At 37.4% G+C, this 21,033-nt stretch overlaps 1 protein-coding gene across 1 annotated transcript; it reads left to right on the forward strand.

The window, feature by feature from the left end:
* Positions 1 to 4,838: 4,838 nt before the first annotated feature.
* LOC120080323 (auxin response factor 19) lies at positions 4,839 to 20,756 on the forward strand. Its single transcript, XM_090314810.1, has 15 exons — positions 4,839 to 5,248; positions 5,353 to 5,999; positions 6,169 to 6,617; positions 11,877 to 11,989; positions 12,078 to 12,173; positions 12,536 to 12,592; positions 12,696 to 12,851; positions 13,534 to 13,618; positions 15,238 to 15,328; positions 15,409 to 15,573; positions 15,665 to 15,860; positions 16,387 to 16,525; positions 16,657 to 18,440; positions 19,639 to 19,829; positions 19,908 to 20,756. Exons 3-15 carry the CDS (start codon positions 6,575 to 6,577, stop codon positions 20,086 to 20,088), a joined length of 3,297 nt encoding a protein of 1,098 aa, XP_090170936.1. The 5' UTR covers positions 4,839 to 5,248; positions 5,353 to 5,999; positions 6,169 to 6,574; the 3' UTR covers positions 20,089 to 20,756.
* The last annotated feature ends 277 nt before the right edge of the window (positions 20,757 to 21,033 follow it).

A 21,033-nucleotide genomic window follows, 5' to 3' on the forward strand; every position in this document is an offset into this window, starting at 1 on the left:
AAATTAATAAAACACCTATTCTATAAAATGAATCCTTATTCATATAATATTTAAATCAAATTTAAATATTTATAAATTTCCAAATTTTTTTAATTTAATAACCAAACATTAATTATATCAAATATAATAATCCAAACTCTAATCTGATTTTGAACATTTCAAATTCTCTCAACACACTTTTCTAAGGTTTTAAACCATTTTTGAGCTAGTAGAGGGACCTAATAGACCTACAGATCATGAGCTCCCACGATCCGAGATTAATAGGCTAAACTCTTTTAACCGAATTAACCAACATTCTTTAACTACAGGACACTCCACTAAAGCCCAGTAGTTGCACTCTCCTTACTTTAGATATATTTATGTCCACTTGATTTAACCATAATCAGTAAGTCAATCCTTCACAGGTTGTTCATATTCACAATTGGTCAAAATTTCCATTTTACCCCTGTAATACATCTTGCTCCTTAAGTCTCTGCTGGTCCACTAATGAAAATTTGGTTTTTGGTCCTACCAATAAATCAAGTCCTTTTCAATCATAGAGAGGGTAAGGCCCCTTGTTCACAACTAGGAAACAGTATTTAAGGGAACAACCTATCTACTAACCCTAAAAGCGGGTAGGAGTGAGTTCCATCTTGCAGAACTATGTCCCCATCTATCTACTCAGACTTATTCCTAAAATTGGAGGCTTATCAAACGGTGATGATGAATCACTCTCATCCATGCAGATTAAAGGATAATCTCGAAGAAGTAGTTCATAGTTAGCTAAGGATTGAGATCGAGTTACCTTAGGTCATCTGATTGAGATAGTCAATTTTAATAGTAAATGGTGTTATAAAGAAAAGTGACTATTTCGTGGTCCAGTCTTATGCAAACATCTTTTGCATAGAATGCCTCAATTTGCATGTATCTCTACATGAGTGATTTAGGATCACATCGTTTATATCATATACAAAGTGGGTCACATCCATAGTGTTTCTAGGTTAAGGTACCCAACTCTAACCTTATACTTATAGACTGTTTTGGCTATATTCTCAAACTTGATCCATTTTAATGTCTCTACATAAAGTTTAAGTATTCATGTTATAGCTAGGGGTTCATTTAGTTTATTGGATTTAGGCTATATTTAAGTGCAGTTTACATGTTCAATAACAACTTTATTGAATAAATCTCAACAACAATTTATTGTAGAGTAGAATAAGTTTAAAGACAAACTGTGAGTTTAAGGACATACAACCCAACAGTGAACGCATAGCCTTTATTACATACAACTAAAATACGTTCAAACCCCTTCCCTCTATCATGCGTTGACACACTTCCCATCCTCTTGTTTTGGATTGTTTAAGCATAGTTTCTCTGTGTCTATAGTTAAGTTTTTAGGTAGACTTCCAAACTACTCCTCTCTATTGTCTTAGTATGCATCCAAGATGACTCCTTTATGCATCCAAAATGTCCTTTTAATGTCATGCATCCCACACATCCTTTCTTCAGAATATGTAACCAAGGCTAAACTCTTGCGGTCATGTGTCCAATGGAAATCCTTTTTAGGTCATGCATCCAATGTCACTTTCTTTTGTCAAGGACATGCGCCCAAAGTGACCTAACCATGCCTTCAAGCTACCCAAGATAATCTCTCATGCGTCCAACATAACCTCTCATGCATCCAATACTAAGAAGTGACTAGAATGATGGGTTGAATTGCTCATACTTTATCCAACGCATGCTATAAGTTGAGTCCTACCCTTTTTCCTACCAACGCTTAGTCAAAAACTTATTCTCAACCCCAAGCACAACTTTGAGTAAAGGAAAAAGAGAACAAGGGCTCATCCATTCTTCATCCATCGGTTCAACTTGCAGAGGGATGATAAAGTATCAATTTTCCTTATGAATTTTCTGGGTTATTTTTCTTTATTGCTGATTTTTTTTTTTTACTCAATATTGGGTCTCTATGTGTTGTATCTTTCTCTTTATATTCTTGTTACCCCCTCCTAAATTACCCTCTGAACCCAAGAAGAGATGTGAGGATAGTAAATGTCAACTCTCTTATGACATCTACTGTTTTCCTTGACTTACTTTGCCTTAAATACAACATGAAGCAAGCATTCAACCACGCTATAATAAAACCATCAAACTTTGTTTACACTCAACAAGACTTATAATACATTTCCCAATGCAATCTTAAATTACAAACAACGAACCTGGTTCCACATATCTTGATGCTATTGAATACATGCCAAACTTAATATGAACAAGACTTTTAAGTATTTGGCCTATATGATACCCCGATGTAGTGGCAAACTAGACTCGTAAGCAAGGCACCTTGAAAACTCTCCTGCTACCTGGGGGGGGGGGGGGGGTTCGGGAATAAAATAGGACAAAATGAGCTGGGAGGTCCAGTAAGTGGTACTCCTTTTATAAACCTTAAATAAAACATGTTTATCGAAACCAAGTATTCAAGATTCTTAAAAACATATCATGCTTAAGTTCATTCACAAAACATACTTACTATAATATTATATGCATATATTTCATAAATAAAATATTTGAAATTAAAACCACTCACAGTAAGTCCAACCCCTTTTAATCCTCTAACTTTACCCTCCCAAGCTAACCAACTCCAAATGGCTTACTCTTAAGCAAAAGACCTCAACTAGGGCAAATGACAAGGTTTAAGGGTGTTGAACGCATGGCATAACTAGGCACATAACAAGGCTGACGCATAACGAGGCTGGGGGCATAGTAAGGCTGGGCACTGAGACACACATGAGGTTAGGCGGCAACTTACGTATAAGGCACGACACTGAGTGTGCGAAGTGGGACATGCGACAAGGGTTGGGCCCTAGCGTTGATGCATTAAACGCATGTCACTGCCGAACATAAGGGTTGTGTGGCGTGCAACGCATCAAGGCGCGTGGCGTGTGCGATGTTGATCGCACACTGGGCATTGTTGGATGCATCATGGACGTGGGGTGTGCAACTAGTGCGCATGCACAAGGCACAAACGACCACTACTTCTACCGCTTAGCTTCTTCCACCTCCAGCCGACTGCCTTCCTTTAAGACCTCCTGATTTTCACTTACTTTTTCAGTACTCAAAAATATCAATTCCAACCTAAATTAAATAAATTTCATTCATAAACCTTTTAGGTAACACCTTAACAAGCTTACCTTCAAATTTAGGTTTCTAATTTCTTCCCAAAAGCTCAAAATCTCCCAAAATCCTCAACTTGCTTTGATTGCTCCAAAACTTAGATCAACCTCGAGTTTTCTTCAACTTTGATCATCTTCTTGTCCGAACTTCTCCATGGCAGCCCTTGGACATCCTCTTCACTGGTTCCCTTGAAATTTGGTTGAAGAACTCTTCCTTTGCCCGAGCTAAATGTGCAAACCGAACTCCTCTTTCTTCCCCATATTTATGTACTAGGTTGCATGTCCCCCTCGACTAAAAGTTGGACAGCTCCTACTTCCACTTGGCTCCCCAAACATTTGGTTAACCTTTCCTTCTGCCACCTCAACCTACAAATAAATGATAAATAAAAGATAATTACCAACCCTTAATCCAACTCTCCTCCCTCAGTCACACACTTCCTCATCAAGCATGGACAAGGCCTTGATGCATGGTTCCTTCAACACATACGCTTGCCATCGCTTGGCTTGACCACCATCTCAATGCCAAGCCCCTTGCCTCATGCCTTCCAATGCATCCTTCTTCACCTTACCTCATACTTCACCAGCACATGGATTTTCCATGCAAGGCTCACCAACGCATACTATTCTAACCTTAGCTCACCCACAACACCTTATAGGCTTAACCAATTCCCACCTTGAGTACCTATAGCCAACACATAGCTCACACACTTAGGCAATTCCTTCCTTCATCTACACTCCTTTCTCTATCTTTCCAAACTTCAACGCCTAAACCTCTCTTCCCATAACAACCTTAATTCTACCAAGTATCTTAAGTCAATCCACTCATAGAGCAACACTCATGGTTAAACTTAACTTAGAAAAATTAAGGAAAAATTTCAAAGCTTATAATTTTGTTGTTCTCTTCCTCATCAATGTAGAGAGTATGATGAATATTCTACCAAGGTTTTTCTTTCTATTCTCTACATCGTTTACTTACCAAATTCAAACTTAACTAATCTCAAATGGAAATGGAAGAAACAAAGTTAAATTTGTAAATGAAAGCTTATTATCCATTTTGAAGTTTCAAATCAATTTAAATGCAATGGATTTAGTCTACATATTATTAAATTCTTTCATTTTTCACTTTTTTCGTAATATAGTAATATCCAACAAAAATTTTGTGGTGATATTTTTGTAACTTCAAAGCATGAAAATTTAATTCATGTTGGTTCTGGTTTTAAAATAGTTGAAATTATCTTTTGTCTCATCCAAAATTATTTTGAAAGGTACTTTTAATTCTTTAAAATTAATATTAAACTACTTTAAATTCTTTAAAATTAAAATTAGTTTAATAGAATTGATTTTACATCTTAAACATGATTTTAATATTGTTAAAAATTTCAACGATCAAAAGCATGTTTTGTTTGTTTAAACAGCTCCGAAAATATATAATGGTTAGATTGATTGGAAGTGGGAGGGTGGAGGCTTTTGAAAAAGAAAAATACGTATTAAAGGCATTAGAGCACTGAATTAGTGACTGATTGGCATGAGCATGATAGCCACACACACACACCCCCTAAAAAAAAATGTTGACCCACCCACACCACAATCAGGTCGGAGTTGGAGGTAGTTAGCCCGACAACTGCTGCCACACTTCACATGGCTGTCGCGCATTCCTTCGAGTTTTCTCTGACTTAATTACATGTTCTCTCTCTCTCTGCCTTTTCATTTACCATTTGTAAATCCAGACCAAAGATTTTCTTACCTGCGTGTGAATTTTGGGGCCAGTACCTAATGAATGATCTAGTTTGAGTTGGATACACGGTTGGGAGACTTAAAGCTGAAATACAGAGATAGATTACCAGAGAATTACTTGAAACAGTAAACTGGTGGTTAGGAAGCTTTCAGAAAAGTAGGACCCAAGCAGTAACCATTATTATTTAGATGGTGGGAATTAAGTTCATCTGTAATTTCCTCGAAATCCTTTCTCCCAAGCCCACATCATGTGCTTTTCCATTATTCCTGTTAAAAATTTCAAATTTCATTCCCTGCATTCAATTGCTGTTCCATCAATTGGCTAGGACGAGAGGATGGGAATCATCTGAAGGCCAGACGACCCATGTGTAAAGCTCCTGCTTTTGCGGCTATTTACTTTATTTTCCTAAAAGCCAAGAATATAAAACGTTGTCCTGTCCAAAAGTGAAATCTTTTCCTCTCTTGTTCTCAGATTCGTGAGGGAAACAGGCTGCAGGAGAACTTGGCACTGACAAGCAGAAATAATAGGATCGGTTGCTACAATTTCTGAAGTTGGAAAGTCGTTAACAATTAACATGCTTTTATTACAGTGGTTTTCAATGTTAACATTCTTTTGTGTGTGTGGTCCAGCAGTAATGACTCATGACTCGCCCACGGCCACCCAAATTATTGAACACTCACTATTCAAGCTTTTGTAAAAAGAAATTCCAACTCCCTCACACTGTTCATTGGAATCAATCATTTCTCTTCTTTTATTTCTGGGGTTATGTTATTAATATCATAAAGAGATGGATCTTTTTTATTTTTATTTTTATTTGTATATATAAAAGAAAATGTATAATTTGTATACCCTTTTTCCTTGTTTCGTCAGTCCAATTCATGTCGGCCCGTCCTCCTTCCGCTTTTCCTTCCAAAGCTTTTAGCTTTAGCTTTACCTTAGGCCTCTGATTTCCCGGCGAAGTCTGTGTCATCGACGCCTTCGTCCCCGCCACAATTTCACTATCCACTTTTTCCCTTCACAAGCCAAACTGGACACTATACTCACTTCTGGCTCGCCCTTTTCGCTTCTTTCGTTTGACGCGGGGACTTGCCGGTGACTTTTGTTTGCGAGGAACTGAGGTAGCACAGTTCGACTTGGAATTTCTTTGCTTTTTTTCCGCCACCGTGGAGGAAGCATGTCAAGATTTAGATTCTGAGTTCATAATTCATTATACTTTCTCGAATTTAACAAGCGCCATCTTTTCTAGTTCAATCCCATTACTTAATTCCTGTTGTTTACACTTTTCAGGCACTGGGACTAGTAATTACTATTTACATCCATTTGTTTGGCGCCTTAATGTCTGTATCCTGTACCCTACTTGGGAAGACTCTTTTGCTCCTAAGTTCTCCTATTGGAACTCTTTGAAATTGCTGCAAAACAGTTAATTCTGCTAAGGAGTTCTTTCCACTCGGCTACATGCTTAGGGTTTGAGTAAAAGGGCTTTTTATACATAACAAAGAGGAGGGGCCTTCTATCTTGGAAGCTGAATAGCGCTGCCGCTCCTCGAATTTTTATCAATTTTGGTGTACAAATGATTTGCAAAATGAGCTAGGCTTCTCCTTCATGTAACATCTACTTCTGCATGGGTTTGTTCTGGCTGGTACGGAGCTGGTGATCAAATTTCCTTTTTGATTTGTCGGTTATATCTTACAAGATGAAAGCTCCCCCAAATGGGTTTCTGGCCAATTCTGGAGAAGGTAACTCTCATCTTCAACACAAATGCAATGTCTGCTTTCTGATTTCCTTTCTCTCGCATTTCTACCACTTTTCAAATCTCTAGTCACGCAGTAACTTAGCCTATTGATCATGCCCCGTTTTAACACCGGCTTTTCTCTGAACTAGTGAGCAAATGAAGTTCGATTTTTCTCCCATTTTCGTTGAAATGGATGAAAAATGCAGCATGGTTTTACTTTTGACCTCCTTCATTTCCTCTTATATCGTGGCCATTTTTAATATCACATAGTAAGGGTATTCTGTTTAACTATACAATTGGCCACATTATTGCAAACCTTAGAAATCATTGAATTGACTCTCCATGTTGATCTCCTCTATAATGTTCTTTAAAAACACGATTGATGAGAGATTCTGAAGTTGTGTTATGCTTCGGACATTTTAAAAATCTACTTAAATATTCATCCACTTTGTTTGACGGGATAAGTTTTTAGTGAACCAATTCATTTATTGCTCATGAAATCAGAATTGCATTTTTGAACAAGAAGCAAACTTTTCATCAATGAGAACAAGCAAAATGTTTGGGGGTTCAATCTCCCAGAGAGAGAAAAAATATTGAGAACCTTTTTTGGAAAGGCAGCAAAGAGGACAAGGAATTTCATCTTCTTAAATGGAATATTTTCAAAGCCCCCGTGGAGGATAGAGGCCTTCAAATTTTAGATATTCAACTGAGGAACACCTCTTGGCTCTTTCTTGGCTAAATGGAAATGGCGGGTTTACTGTTCTTTTCACTCTTTGGCATCAGGTCATTGCCTCCAAATATGGATCCATTATCTTTGACCTTAAAACAGATGCCAAAACCTTATCCTCTTCCACAGGCCCTTGAAAATCCATTGATAAACTGAAACACAGTGTGTTCTCATATAACCATAAAGGTGGGAAATGGAAATAGCACTTCTTTTTGGAAGGATATGAGACTTGGGAACTCTAGTGTACAATATCTCTTCCCTCAACTCTACCACCTTTCACACGAGAAAGATGCCTCCATTGCTGAATTTTAGTGTTCAAATTCTTAATCTTGGGTGCTCCATCCAAGAAGAAACCTCTTGGAGGTTGAGTTGATAATTGGGCCATTTTATTCACCTTTTTTACAGCCTCTACAAGCTGCAGCTAGAGAAGACTCTGGGAGCTTGTCTCTAGAACTAGATGGCATTTGCACTTCAAAGTATTTGTCAAAGCCCTATCCTCCAATGAAACAAGTGCTAAATCGGCTGTGTATCAACAGGTTTGGTCTGGTTGTTTCCCCAAAAATGTAAAAAATTTCATTTGGGAGCTCAGCCACTCTTACATCAACACCCTTTGTTACAAGATGCTTTTGGCTAGGAATTTCCCAGATCGAGTAATACTCTCTCTTATCTCTCTTTTGCTTTTTGGGCACCCTTAGAAAAGGACAGAAAGATCTTTTGGCTATATCATGTTCGTGCCACTGCCTTCTTTTGGAATCTTTGGTGGGCGTCGAGAGATTTGAGGTAAGGAGATCCTCTTTCCCCTTCTCTTTTTCTCCTTGTGGTTGATGTTCTAAGCAGGATGGTGAGTATGTCAAGGGTAATATTATTAAACCCTTTGAAGTGGGTAAGGATAGGGTGGCCCTATCTCATCTTTATTTTGTGGATGACACTTTCTTCTTTTGCTTGGGAAGTGTTAATTCATTCCTGATGTTGAATCACATTCTTGCCTTCTTCAAGGAGATGATGTTGAATCACATTCTTGCCTTCTTCAAGGAGATGTTGGGTCTGAAGATTAACAGGGGAAAGTGTTGTGTTTTGGGGATCAATAGTGAAGAGGTTAAGGTTAAACGTTGGGAGAGTGGATTGATTGCGAGGTTGGGAGTCTTCCATCTTCCTACTTAGGCCTTTCTCCTGGGAATAATCCAAGGTGTGTTTCCTTGTGGGATCTGGTGATTGATAGGCTGGCATCTTGAAAAAAGGGCCTATTTTCTAAAGTGGGCTGCCTCACTCTGATTAAGTTAGTTTTGAGTGGCATTCCGGTTTATTTCTTTACTCTCTTTAAGGCTTCGGGTGAGGTTTGTGAGTGTATGGAGAGATTAATGTGTGATTTCCTTTGGGAAGGGATCGATGAAGGAGAAGGAAAAGGCTCACACCTTATCAATTGGGAGGTTATTGAAAATTTTTCTTTGGGGGGTCTAGAAATTGGGAATCTTAGGATGTGTAACAAAGTCCTTTTAGCCAGATGGCTGTGGCGCTTTTATGTTGAGCCAAATTCTCATTGGTGTAAGATTATTGTTAGTAAACATGGTCCCCATCCTTTCGAGTGGTTGGCTAAAGGGATTAAAGGCACCTACCGGAATCTTTGGAAAGATATCTCGAAAGACCTCCCTGGCTTTGTTCTTTGGATTCGGTGTGTGGTGGGAGAAGGGAGAGAGACTTATTTTTGGGAAGATCACTGGGTGGGGGAAAGACCTCTCTGTGGGTTATTTCCTCGGTTATATCATTTGTCCTCCTTCAAAAATCATTTTATAAGGGATTTTCTTACGTGGACAGGGAGCTCTTATATGTTTTCCTTCGGGTTCTGTCATGCTCTTTCCAATAGGGAAACGATGGATGTGGTGGCCCTCCTTTCTCTTCTTTAGAGTCGCCTATTTCGTCTTGGGAGGAGAGATGTGAGAATCTGGAGCCTTAATCCTTCTTCCAGTGTTTGGTTAATCCTTCTCCTATGGGTGAGTCTGTTTTTTCGTTGTTATGGAGGATTAAGGTTCCTAGAAAGGTGAGATTCTTCACTTAGGAGGTTCTTCACGGCCGTATTCATACATTGAACAGGCTTGTGAGGAAGATGTCGTTGATGGTGGGGCCTTTCTATTGTATTCTTTGCTGGAAAGTGGAGGAAGACTTGGACCACATTCTTTGGCACTATGATTTTGCTAGCCTGATTTGAGATTCTTTTTTTCAGACATTTGACATGATGTGCGCTCGTCCCAGAGGTGTTAAAGATATGATCGAGGAGTTCCTCCTCAATCTGCCATTTGGGGAGTGAAGCCATTTTCTTTGGCATGCTAGTGTACTATTATGTGGGTGCTTTTGGGGTGAGAGGAACAACAGGGTGTTTAGGGGGTTGGGAGGGATGCTAGAGAAATTTGGCCTTTGGTGCATTTTCATGTTTCTCACTAGGCTTCAATTTTGAAGGCTTTTTGTAATTATCCTCTTGACTTGATTTTGTATAGTTGGAGTTTCTTCTTGGTGTCTTCCCTTTTGGTGGGCTTGTTTTCTTGTACGTCCGTGTATTCTTTCATTTTTTCCTCAATGGAAGTTGTTCTCATAAAAAAAAAAAAAAAAAAGGTACTACCTTTTCCAATTTCCAATTTTTCTCAATTTTTAATTCAAAACATTCATTTCCAAAGAAATTGAATTTGGAAAAACCACAAAAAAAAGAACATATATTAATTTTTAACATCATTCAAACTTTTTTCCATTAATTTTCACATTATTTAACCTCAAAATTGAATTTACGTGGGTTTTGCTTATTTTACCATCCAATATTTTCTTGGGACTCATGGATGACATACTTCCGATTATGTTAGAAACTTTTTAGCATACTATGATTTGGGAGCAATATTGTCATTATCAAATAAGTTATGTTATTGCTGGGCTAGTACCTCCTAATCCTTTTTTGACTATTTAATCTTGTATTTGGCTTTCACTTTATGACCTAGACTTTATTAATGAAATATTCAGTTCATAATCATATTTCGGTCTTCATTGTTATCTACTATTCCATTACCAATCATATTTGGTTCTAATTATTGATTTATATTCTTAAAGTCATAGTTTATTACTTAAATAAGTTCATTATGAAATTTTACTAAAAATTCACAATATTTTTTTAAAATTTTCACGATATCTATGATTTTTCTTGGAATATCACACTGATAATACCTTGTTTGTACCCCATTTCATAATACAGTGAATGGTTATTGTTTTTTAAAAAAAGGGAAAAAAAAGAAGAAAAAACAAACTACTAGACAACACTAAAAGCAATTTCAAACAAAAACTCAAAACCAAGCTGAAACGAAGTCAAATGCAACCCACTGAAATAATCAAAAGCTGAGAAGCCGGCAAAACACCAAGCCATGAGAAGGATCCTCTTCGAAAATTGAGAAAAGGCTACATGCCGCAACAAAGAAATTGGTGTTGGAGTTCAATCTTCTCTGTTTCATCTATCGATGAATTGTTCCTTCATCATTTAAGAAAATTGAGAAAATGTTGCGCCATAGCAACAACAAAGTGAATTATGCTGCTTTTTGGAGACAAAAGAGAAGCAAAACTTCCTCAGCCTAAAGAAACTGTGGAGCCACTTTAAGAGAATGAATAATAACACATAAGGAAGCTACCTGAAGATTTATGAACAACTTCCAAAAGATTAAGCCGAAAAAACTTCAGAATTCAGAGCAGGAACTTCAAAATACTAATGCTTTGATCTCATATATCTAAAGGCCCGAAGGATAAAAATGATCTTTATCTTTTAATGTAACTTCATGGAGAAGTGGAAACAGTGACATATCAGACGACTTCTTCACAAGAGAATTGATTTCTTTTTGAAAAAGATTGCATAAAGCCCATCCAATAGCTTCATCTGTTTCGATGTTCTCCTGCCTATTATCAATTGGAAATGGGAACTTCAAGTCTACACTACCAAGACTCTCGGATTCCATTATCAGCTTCCAAATCATCCTTTCAGATTTCTAACTTTTGGTTGTCCCATTACCAACTGGAAAATTGAACTCCAACTTGTGTACTAAGCCTCTTATTGGTGTTCTCTCTCATTTATTTGCTCACTTTTCCCCTACTAATGTTTATTTGAATTTAGCTGCTTTTATTTTCCGTAGGAGGAGTTTTGTTTTAGTTTACTTTTGTAGTTTTCTTTCACTTCCTTTTGGGAGTCTGTTTCCTTAGAACATTGCCACATTTTTTCCTTATTCAATGAGAAGTTTATACCTTGATCGAAACTAGCACAATCATTGATAAAAGAAGTAACTGTCTTAGATAGGCCTTTTATGCATTTATTGTATGTTTGGTCATGTCAAAGGAGTTATTCGTTGACTCTAGTCATATGGCGATATTTTGTATATCTCAATCTTCCAAATATCATAAGATACAATTTAGCATTGGGAATCTGAGTGGTCCACAATCCCTTTTCTTATGTTTCTTTTTATTTGGGTTATTGGTTTTTTTTCTCTGAAAGGCAATGACTCTTGTTTGGTTTGGGAACAGGTGAAAGGAAGAATATTAATTCTGAGTTATGGCATGCTTGTGCTGGGCCTCTTGTTTCGTTACCTCCAGTCGGAAGTCTAGTGGTATACTTCCCTCAAGGCCACAGTGAACAAGTATGTACTTCGTCTTTCAATTTATTTGAACATGTACTCATGGATAGTGGTTGTGATGGATTTTCCTTTTCTTGTTTAAACCTTTCAGGTTGCAGCATCGATGAATAAGGAGACTGATTTCATTCCAAACTACCCTAACCTTCCTTCAAAGTTGATCTGCATGCTCCACAATGTCACATTACATGTACGACTACGAGCGCTTCATCCCATAGATCTAATGAAATCTCTTAAATTGAACTGATAGATATTTTCAAGGAATAAATCAGCAGATTGATTTGATCTTTTGTCAGCACTTGAATCACAATATTTTGTTTTCCATGGCCTTCATGACTACTGCACTCAACCATTATCTTTTTATTAAAATAATAAGGTTCGTGCTAGCAGGCCGTTGGCAGGCTGAAAAGAAATGAACATTCTGTGGATAATTGCCAAAATACTACAAAAAAGAAAAAATAATAAAAAAAAAAAGAAAAGTAAAGAAAAGAAAGTACGTGCTAATAAATATGTGAGCACAACATGAGATGATTGTTTTGTGTTCTGAACCAGGCTGATCCTGAAACGGATGAAGTGTATGCACAAATGACCCTTCAACCAGTGAATAAAGTAGGTTAACTAGTCAATCAGTGTTCTATACTTCATATTGGATTCATTTATACATTCAAGTATCTTGCTTGTTAAAAGAATATTCTGACTTTCTGTTTTGCAGTATGAAAAAGAAGCTTTATTGGCATCTGATATTGGCCTCAAACAAAGCAGGCAGCCTGCAGAATTCTTCTGCAAAACTCTAACAGCTAGTGACACCAGCACTCATGGTGGATTTTCTGTGCCTCGTCGTGCAGCTGAGAAGATTTTCCCCCCATTAGTGCGCATCTCATCTCATATTCTCAAAATTAGTTTCATTTATTATATTGATTTAGGAATGCTGAAGTTTTTTTAGTAAGAAATTAAGTTTAAATTGAGAAAAATGAAAGAAATACAAAGGCATACATAAAGAAAAAAAGTCCCCAAAAAACAAAAAAGTGAGAGGGAAACCAAAAACTAACTGCAAAAAATCGTGGTCATAATTACACAATGTGTGCGTTTATGTATATGCCTGTATATGATATTGGGATAAATGTTGAAAATTAGTTACTGTTAGTTCGTTGGCTTACGTAGCCGTTGGGTGGTTTAGGTTGGTATAAAGGACTGCCTAGTCTACTTCGTTAGGAACTAGCAGCTGTAACAGAGTAGGGAGTTAGAGTTAGTCTTCAGTTAGCAACTTAGCTTGTATTAATATTAGTTGTTTAGGTTGTATGAACACAATTCTTAATCAATAAGTTTTTTTGCCTTTCGGCTACACCAGTATGTTTTTGTTAATAATGGTATTTTATGTGATTTGAAGTTGTAATGCAAATTTTTAGTTTAAGGTTTAAAGACAAGTTTGAAATGGATTAACGTCTTAAAGATGAAATAAAGACCTTCACCAGAAATTTCTTGAACATCATATTTGTTTTTTTGTGTGTGTATCTTTCTTATAAGCTGATATTGAAGATTTTTAATTATAGGACTACTCGATGCAACCCCCTGCTCAGGAATTAGTGGCTAGAGATTTGCATGATAATTCATGGACATTCAGACATATTTACCGCGGTATGGAACCTTTCATTTCTTTTCCTTAGCCTTCGTCAGTTGAAGATCTCTGTTTATATTTGCTTCTCTGACAGTGTACTTTCTTTTTGGCCTTCCATTATGAAAATATTGGGAAATTTCCTCTCTGGTTCATATTATTACGTTTCCATCAATGGCAAACGGAAGATGTACATATCAGTTTTGGGGGATGGTGGTGTTGTTTTCATATAGAACTTTAATTTGTTTTTATTTGTTTTATTTTTCATGTGAGTGGAGAAAGAATAGGAACCAAAAATTGATTGAAAGAGAATACTGAGATTGTAAAAAGTTACTATAACCCAAGCACTTGAGCAGTTCGTATTCATTTCTCTCCTCTTCTCTATTGCTCTCGTGCTGTATAGCCCTTTGAGAGTAAAGTATAAGCCACTTTTTTTTTCCCTGGGGGGGAACCTACGAGCAGCATAAACAACGACAACATTTATTTATTTAGGATCCATTGGAGATTACCGCCCCACTAGCATCATCTAGTGTTTATAATATTGTTGCTAGAGTTTTATTAAGGAGGCTTGATCAATTTCTTTCATATACGACTACTGAGTTTCAACCCACATTTATAGCATGTAAAAAAATTCTATATGCCTCTCTAATATAGCAAACAAGCTCATTGATGAATGAAAAAGGAAAAAGAAAGAATTATTGTAGAGCTAGAAATTGAAAGTCTTGGACAAGAATCTTCTTTGGCAACCAAAGTAAGAAGGTAGGCTTTAATAGGTTTCCTTTGAGTGCTTTGGACAGTAATTAGGTCCCCTATTTCCTCTAATGAGTCTAAGACGGAGAGCTCTGCAAGGAGCTGGTTGTTCTGTGAATTTATGTGGCCAAAAGTCTCCTTGTCCACACTTCGATAATTAATTTCAGGCCCATTAAATGAATATGCAATGAACCCATGCCCTGACCAACCCCTCAAAGGGTTATTGGGCTGCCAATACTCTACCAAGGGAAAAAAGGCTATGGTGTTGCAACCATATGGTCTCAAAGAGGAAAGGGTAGGGGCCCATCTATCAAAGCCAAAGAATAATTTAAATAGCATAGTGATCTGATGTTGCGCATTCCCATCATTTAACCATAACATTGGAAATTTGGAGAGGAAAGCTTACGTAGTTAAAAATCAGTCTAACATGGGGAGAGTGGGAGTCTCTGGTATCCAACTAGGGAAAATGTCCATTTGGGAAGGGGATCTCAGTGAGGGATGCTTATCAATAAAGCTATTGAAGTTGGGAAGGGTTTTATGTTTTTCCATGGGCATCGATGATAAAAATAATAAATAAATAAATTCCGACGTTATTGTTTCGAGAGCTCATGCCTCTGTCAGTATTGCGTGAGACTAATTCCCATTTGTTAGGAAAATATTCTACAGAATACTAAATTGTATACTTCAAATTGATTTATCTTTATTTTTCTAGTGAACTGCTTGTATTTTGGCTGTCCATTTTCATTTAGTTGACTCTGATTTCTATCATAAAAAACTTTTCTTATTAAGATGGTGGGAACTTGCCCATGTGTACTTAGAAGAACATGAATATGAATTTTATCATTTTGATGAGGTTGAAAATGCATAAAACTGCACACTGCATTTTTTTCAGGCCAACCAAAACGACACCTTCTGACCACTGGTTGGAGTGTTTTTGTTAGCACAAAACGACTCTTTGCTGGGGATTCTGTGCTCTTTATTAGGTATAAAATCATCAGTTTGTAACTCACCTAAAATTCTTGTTTAGATAAATGCTGATCCTATATAAATTCATGCATAATAGAGATGAAAAGTCACAGCTTCTCTTAGGCATAAGGCGTGCTAACAGGCAGCAGCCAGCTCTCTCTTCGTCGGTCATATCAAGTGATAGCATGCACATAGGAATTCTTGCTTCTGCTGCTCATGCTGCTGCAAATAACAGTCCTTTTACCATATTTTACAACCCTAGGTAAGTACTGATTAGTATTTTCATCTAACTCCACTAAAATTTGTTTGTGATTTCAGTTTTGGAATCGACGTTCATTTCCTGAGTTTTTCAGGGCCAGTCCTTCTGAATTTGTGATACCTTTGGCCAAGTATAATAAAGCAATGTATACACAAGTTTCGCTTGGCATGCGATTTAGGATGATGTTTGAAACTGAGGAGTCGGGAGTACGCAGATATATGGGTACGATTACTGGTATCAGCGACATGGATTCTGTACGATGGAAAAATTCACAGTGGCGCAATCTTCAGGTACTATATAAGTTCTCTAAGGATTTAGATACATGAATCTTAAATGATGGAAAATTATAATTCATGTTCTCAATTTCATTGGTAAAAGGAAGAGAATACTTCTATTGTAAGAGGATGTCTTTGCAGGCATTAACAATAAGGATCCCTCTGTTATCATCAATAGTTCTATAGAGACCTATCCAAGATATACATGCAGAATTCAGTTCTTTGGCCCATTTTTGGGTGCAAATGCTTGTACGATGCATAAAGCTAAATTGTGATAGCAGTTTTTAACATTTGGGATCAGGGAATTAGAATACTACTATTCTTCTAGGGTTTATCTTTGCTTAACTTCTTACTGATGATATTATATATGATAATACAGTCTTAAATTTCCTGTGATTTGATCAAAAATCCGTTTTCAGAATTATACTGAACTTTGACTATATGTAATCCTTTGCATTACTTCAAAATTTGTTGTTATACTCAATCCATGAACGTTAATGCCTTGCTTCTGTTGCATACCAATGATGTGTATTTACTGAAGGTTGGATGGGATGAATCAGCAGCTGGTGAACGACCTAACCGAGTTTCAATATGGGAAGTTGAGCCTGTTGTGACTCCCTTTTACATATGTCCGCCTCCATTTTTCAGACCCAAATTCCCTAAACAACCAGGGATGCCAGGTAATTGAAACCTACAAAATATTCTTTGGAATCATGTGTTTAAGTGAATAGAAAGCAGCATGGGAGAGACGTTTCAGGATTGCTTCTTCCTCTGTAATATATTGTAGTGACCTTCAGGTTTTATTTTGCAGATGATGAATCTGATATTGAAAATGCTTTTAAGAGAGCCATGCCATGGTTTGGTGATGACTTTGGCATGAAAGATGCACCAAGCTCAATCTTTCCTGGTTTAAGTTTAGTGCAGTGGATGAGCATGCAACATAATAATCAGTTCCCAGCAGCTCAATCTGGAATTTTGCCGTCCATGGTTGCTCCTAGTGCTCTGAATGATGACCCATCCAAATTATTGAGTTTTCAAGCACCAGTACTGTCTTCACCAAATCTCCAATTCAGCAAAGCAAATCAACTGAACCAAGTTGGCCAGTTGCCTCCAACTGCATGGTCTCAACAGCAGCAGCTTCAGCAATTATTACAAGTTCCTGCAAGCCAACAGTTACAGCAGCAGCAGTTGCCACCCCAGCAGGAACTACAGCAGCAACAACTGCAGCAGCTGCCCCAGCAGCAGCAACTCCAGTCACAACAGCCACAACGGCAACAGCAGACCTCGCAATCTGTTCTTCTGAACAACAGTGTAACCGCTGCTAACCATTTGCCAAATCCAAGTTTGCAACAACCACTTGTATACTCTCAGCTACAACAACAACAATTGCTTGCAGGCAATATTCAATCACATCAAACCAGCCAACCATCTAATAAGAACTCATTTCAGACATCTTTATCGGAAGAAACACAGTTTCAGCCACAAATAGAGCAGCAACCTAGCCTTCTTCTGAGACACCAGCAGCCAACACAATTTCAACAGGCCCCACTACAATTATTGCAACAAAGTCTGTCTCAAAGAGCACAACAGCAGCCACAAGTTCAGCAATTTTCACAGCCAATCCCAACTGAGCAACAACTTCAATTGCAGCTGCTACAGAAGCTGCAGCAGCAGCAGCAGCAGCAGCAGCAACCATTGCTCTCCCCAGCTAGCCCACTATTACCACCTCAGCTGCTACAACAGCAGCACGTTCATCAGCAAAACCAGCAGTTACCACCATTGCCGTTGCCCAATCAGCAGCAGTTCAATACTAGTGGAGGCAGCTTCCAAACAGAAAAACTTAACAGCAATGGCTTCGCAAGTTTAGGTCTCATGCAGTCCCAGCAGGCTCCTGTAACCCAATCCCATAATCAATTCAAACCAACCACGGCAATTAGAGCATACTCTGGACTGACCGATGGAGATGCTCCGTCTTGTTCAACCTCACCTTCCACTAATAATTGCCCCATTTCAGTATCAAACCTGCTCAATAAGAACCAGCAAGGAGCAGCCACACTTGGTGGAGATTCAGTAGTTGAGCCTGCAACTAACCCGACACAGGAGCTACAGAGCAAACCTGATTTGCGGATCAAACATGAGTTTCCTAACTCAAAAGGATTAGACCAACTAAAATATAAAAGTACTGTTCCTGACCAGTTAGAAGCGTCTTCTTCTGGGACATCATATTGTTTGGATGCTGGCACTATTCAGCAGACTCTCCCACTCCCTACATGTTTGGATAATGATGTACAATCACATCCACGTAACAATATCCCTTTCAGTAATAGCATGGATGGATTGACACCAGATACCTTATTGTCGAGGGGATATGACTCTCAAAAAGATCTTCAGAACTTACTTTCTAACTATGGTGGGGGTGTGCCAAGAGATATTGAAACAGAGTTGTCCACTGCTGCAATCAGCTCACAGTCATTTGGGGTTCCGAACCTGCCTTTCAAGCCTGGCTGCTCAAATGATGTCAACGTAAATGAAGCTGGAGCTTTGAGTGGTGGATTGTGGGCAAACCACAGTCAACGTATGCGTACATATACAAAGGTTTGATGCCCCACTTTATGTCTACTTTCTCTAGTACCCTGGGTGAATAGTAAATGATATTGATGATTAAAATTGGACTTGATTGTTTAGTACTATTTTCTGTTTGTTATCTAGAGGTTTAGTTCAAGTGTAATTCCAATTCTCGTTGAGAAATTAATATTATTGACTAGAGAGAAATCATAGGGCTTAGTGTGTCTGGGAACCAGAAAGAGATTATGGACTTTAGTCGTATTTCCTCCTACCACGTGTAAATTAATTTTGTAGATATTTAGGTCAATCTATTAAAAGAACCTTGTTCTTGTTCTAGTCTTATTTGACTTTATAGTGGGTGGAAGTATCTTATCTTCCCCACTCCTTTTTGTTAGTGTTTTAGGTTTAATACAATGTTTCTTATCCGAAAATCTATAACAAATAAATGTTATTGATTTCAAATCATAATCCATACATAATGAGGTATTCTAACATAAATGTTATTGATGGCTGAATCTTTTAGTGAAAATGGAAATTGGTTTGGACAAGTTGATTTGAGAGGAAAGACTTGGAAACGGAGAGATTCATTAGACTATATTCATAGTTATATATGTATGAAAATATGATGAGGAGTAATTTACTAAATATAGCCTGCAACCTGAATGTGTGTAACAGGAGTAGATTTTAGAAAAATATTGTTAAGTATGATTAATAGCTTTGTACTTGATAATTTTGAAATGCTGGATCTCTTAAAAAATATTTATCTTTTTAGATCTTATTAAGAACAAAAGAATCCCAACTTAATTTGTAGCCAGACAAGCATGACCAAGAATTGTGTTTATCAATCCTAGTTTAATTATATGGACATTGAAGCTTCACATTATTAGTTTGGACCTTTATAATGGCATACTAAAATCTTGTGTTTTTTAGTAATTTATAGTTGTTTCTGATCTCTGGTTCTCTACTTCGACTTTTTATTAAATTTACTCGAATATTGACTAGTGCTACATTTTCCTTCATGTTTTGTATATTTGTTTATAGATTGATATTACTCTCTAGGGTATAGCATGGTAGATTGAGTTCCCTTTTACATGCAACCCTTACAATGACATGATGACCATGGTTTAATGCTTGGATTCGAGCTTGAAACTTCTCTACTTGTTTGAGATGTTTTGAACTCCGACTGAAACTATACTTTAAAGCATCTAAAACTGCTAAACTTCTGAAGGTTCAAAAGCGTGGATCAGTGGGTAGATGTATCGATGTCACTCGCTACAAAGGATATGACGAGCTTAGGCATGATCTTGCCCGCATGTTTGGCATTGAAGGGCAGTTAGAAGATCCTCAACGAACTGATTGGAAACTTGTTTATGTTGACCATGAAAATGATATACTTCTAGTTGGTGATGATCCTTGGGAGTAAGTAGAATACTTGCAATCATATTTTGCTTAACTTTTTTCCTATTTTAATTCTTCAATCACCAATTGATTGCACAGGGAGTTTGTGAGCTGTGTTCAGAGCATAAAAATCCTGTCATCCGCTGAAGTACAGCAGATGAGTTTGGATGGGAATTTGGGTCACATTCAGGCTTCAAATCAAGCTTGCAGTGGGACGGATAGTGGAAATGCATGGAGAGGGCAGTATGATGACAACTCGGCTGCATCATTCAATCGATAAGGTTTATGGAGTCCAATGTATAACGGACCATGTCTCCTGCCGTCTGGGTTGCTGTTCTTAATTAAAATTTGTTGGAACATTCCAAAAAGGTCAAACAGCTCCTGAGTTGAGGGCGGCAGGAAATAGTAACTCAGCAAAATGTCCAATACTGTGAATACGGATATTGACTTGCCATCCAATCGCTATTTCTTGTAGGAGATGGAGCTTTTTCGTGGATGCATAGTAGACGGCCTAAAGCATATCATGAAGTTGATTTAGTTTAAAGCTATATTTCTTACTTCTCCAAGCACATATATGGTTGCTACCTGATTAAATCAAATCCTAGTTGCATTGGTGAAGTCAAGCATGCAAGTGAAGACAGCTTGACCGACGACATTCTTGTAAATTGTAACACTTAACTTGTTTATATTCCAAAGTATGTAGCAGCTGGAGTAACAATCCTCAGTAGATATGATGATGAGCTTCAATTTTAAGCTGCACCTTAATTGTGGTCCAACATTGTAATCAGAGTGGTGGTTTAGAGAGAATGTAAGGTAATGCTGGAAATTGCAATTTCCATCACTGCAACAATAGTTAGGATGATTGTACATTTTTTCTTCTCGTGATTGTATCAAAAACTCAAACGAAGAGTTGCATCTAGTTAATATACAATTTTTGGTTAGGCTCAACACTTTGTAAGAGCTACAAGTATTTTCAAAACTGGAAGTGTGAAGTAAAGATATACGTTGAATGAACCGGTTTAATGAAAAATGAAGTGGTGTTTCATTTTATCGAATATTTGCTTGATGGCTGATTTAGAAACTAAAACTCCATCTAAAAAAATGTTCACAATTGGTTTAATTAAATATTTATAAATGAAGATAATAGTTGTGATCATCAATTCAATATTATGTTGAATTTCAGCTGCTACTAATTAATTGATCATGTGTATAATTACTATTCTGC

This window comes from Benincasa hispida, chromosome 6, assembly GCF_027475165.1.
Source record: "Benincasa hispida cultivar pf3 chromosome 6, pf3_genome.v1.1, whole genome shotgun sequence".
Classification (NCBI taxonomy): Eukaryota; Viridiplantae; Streptophyta; class Magnoliopsida; order Cucurbitales; family Cucurbitaceae; genus Benincasa; species Benincasa hispida.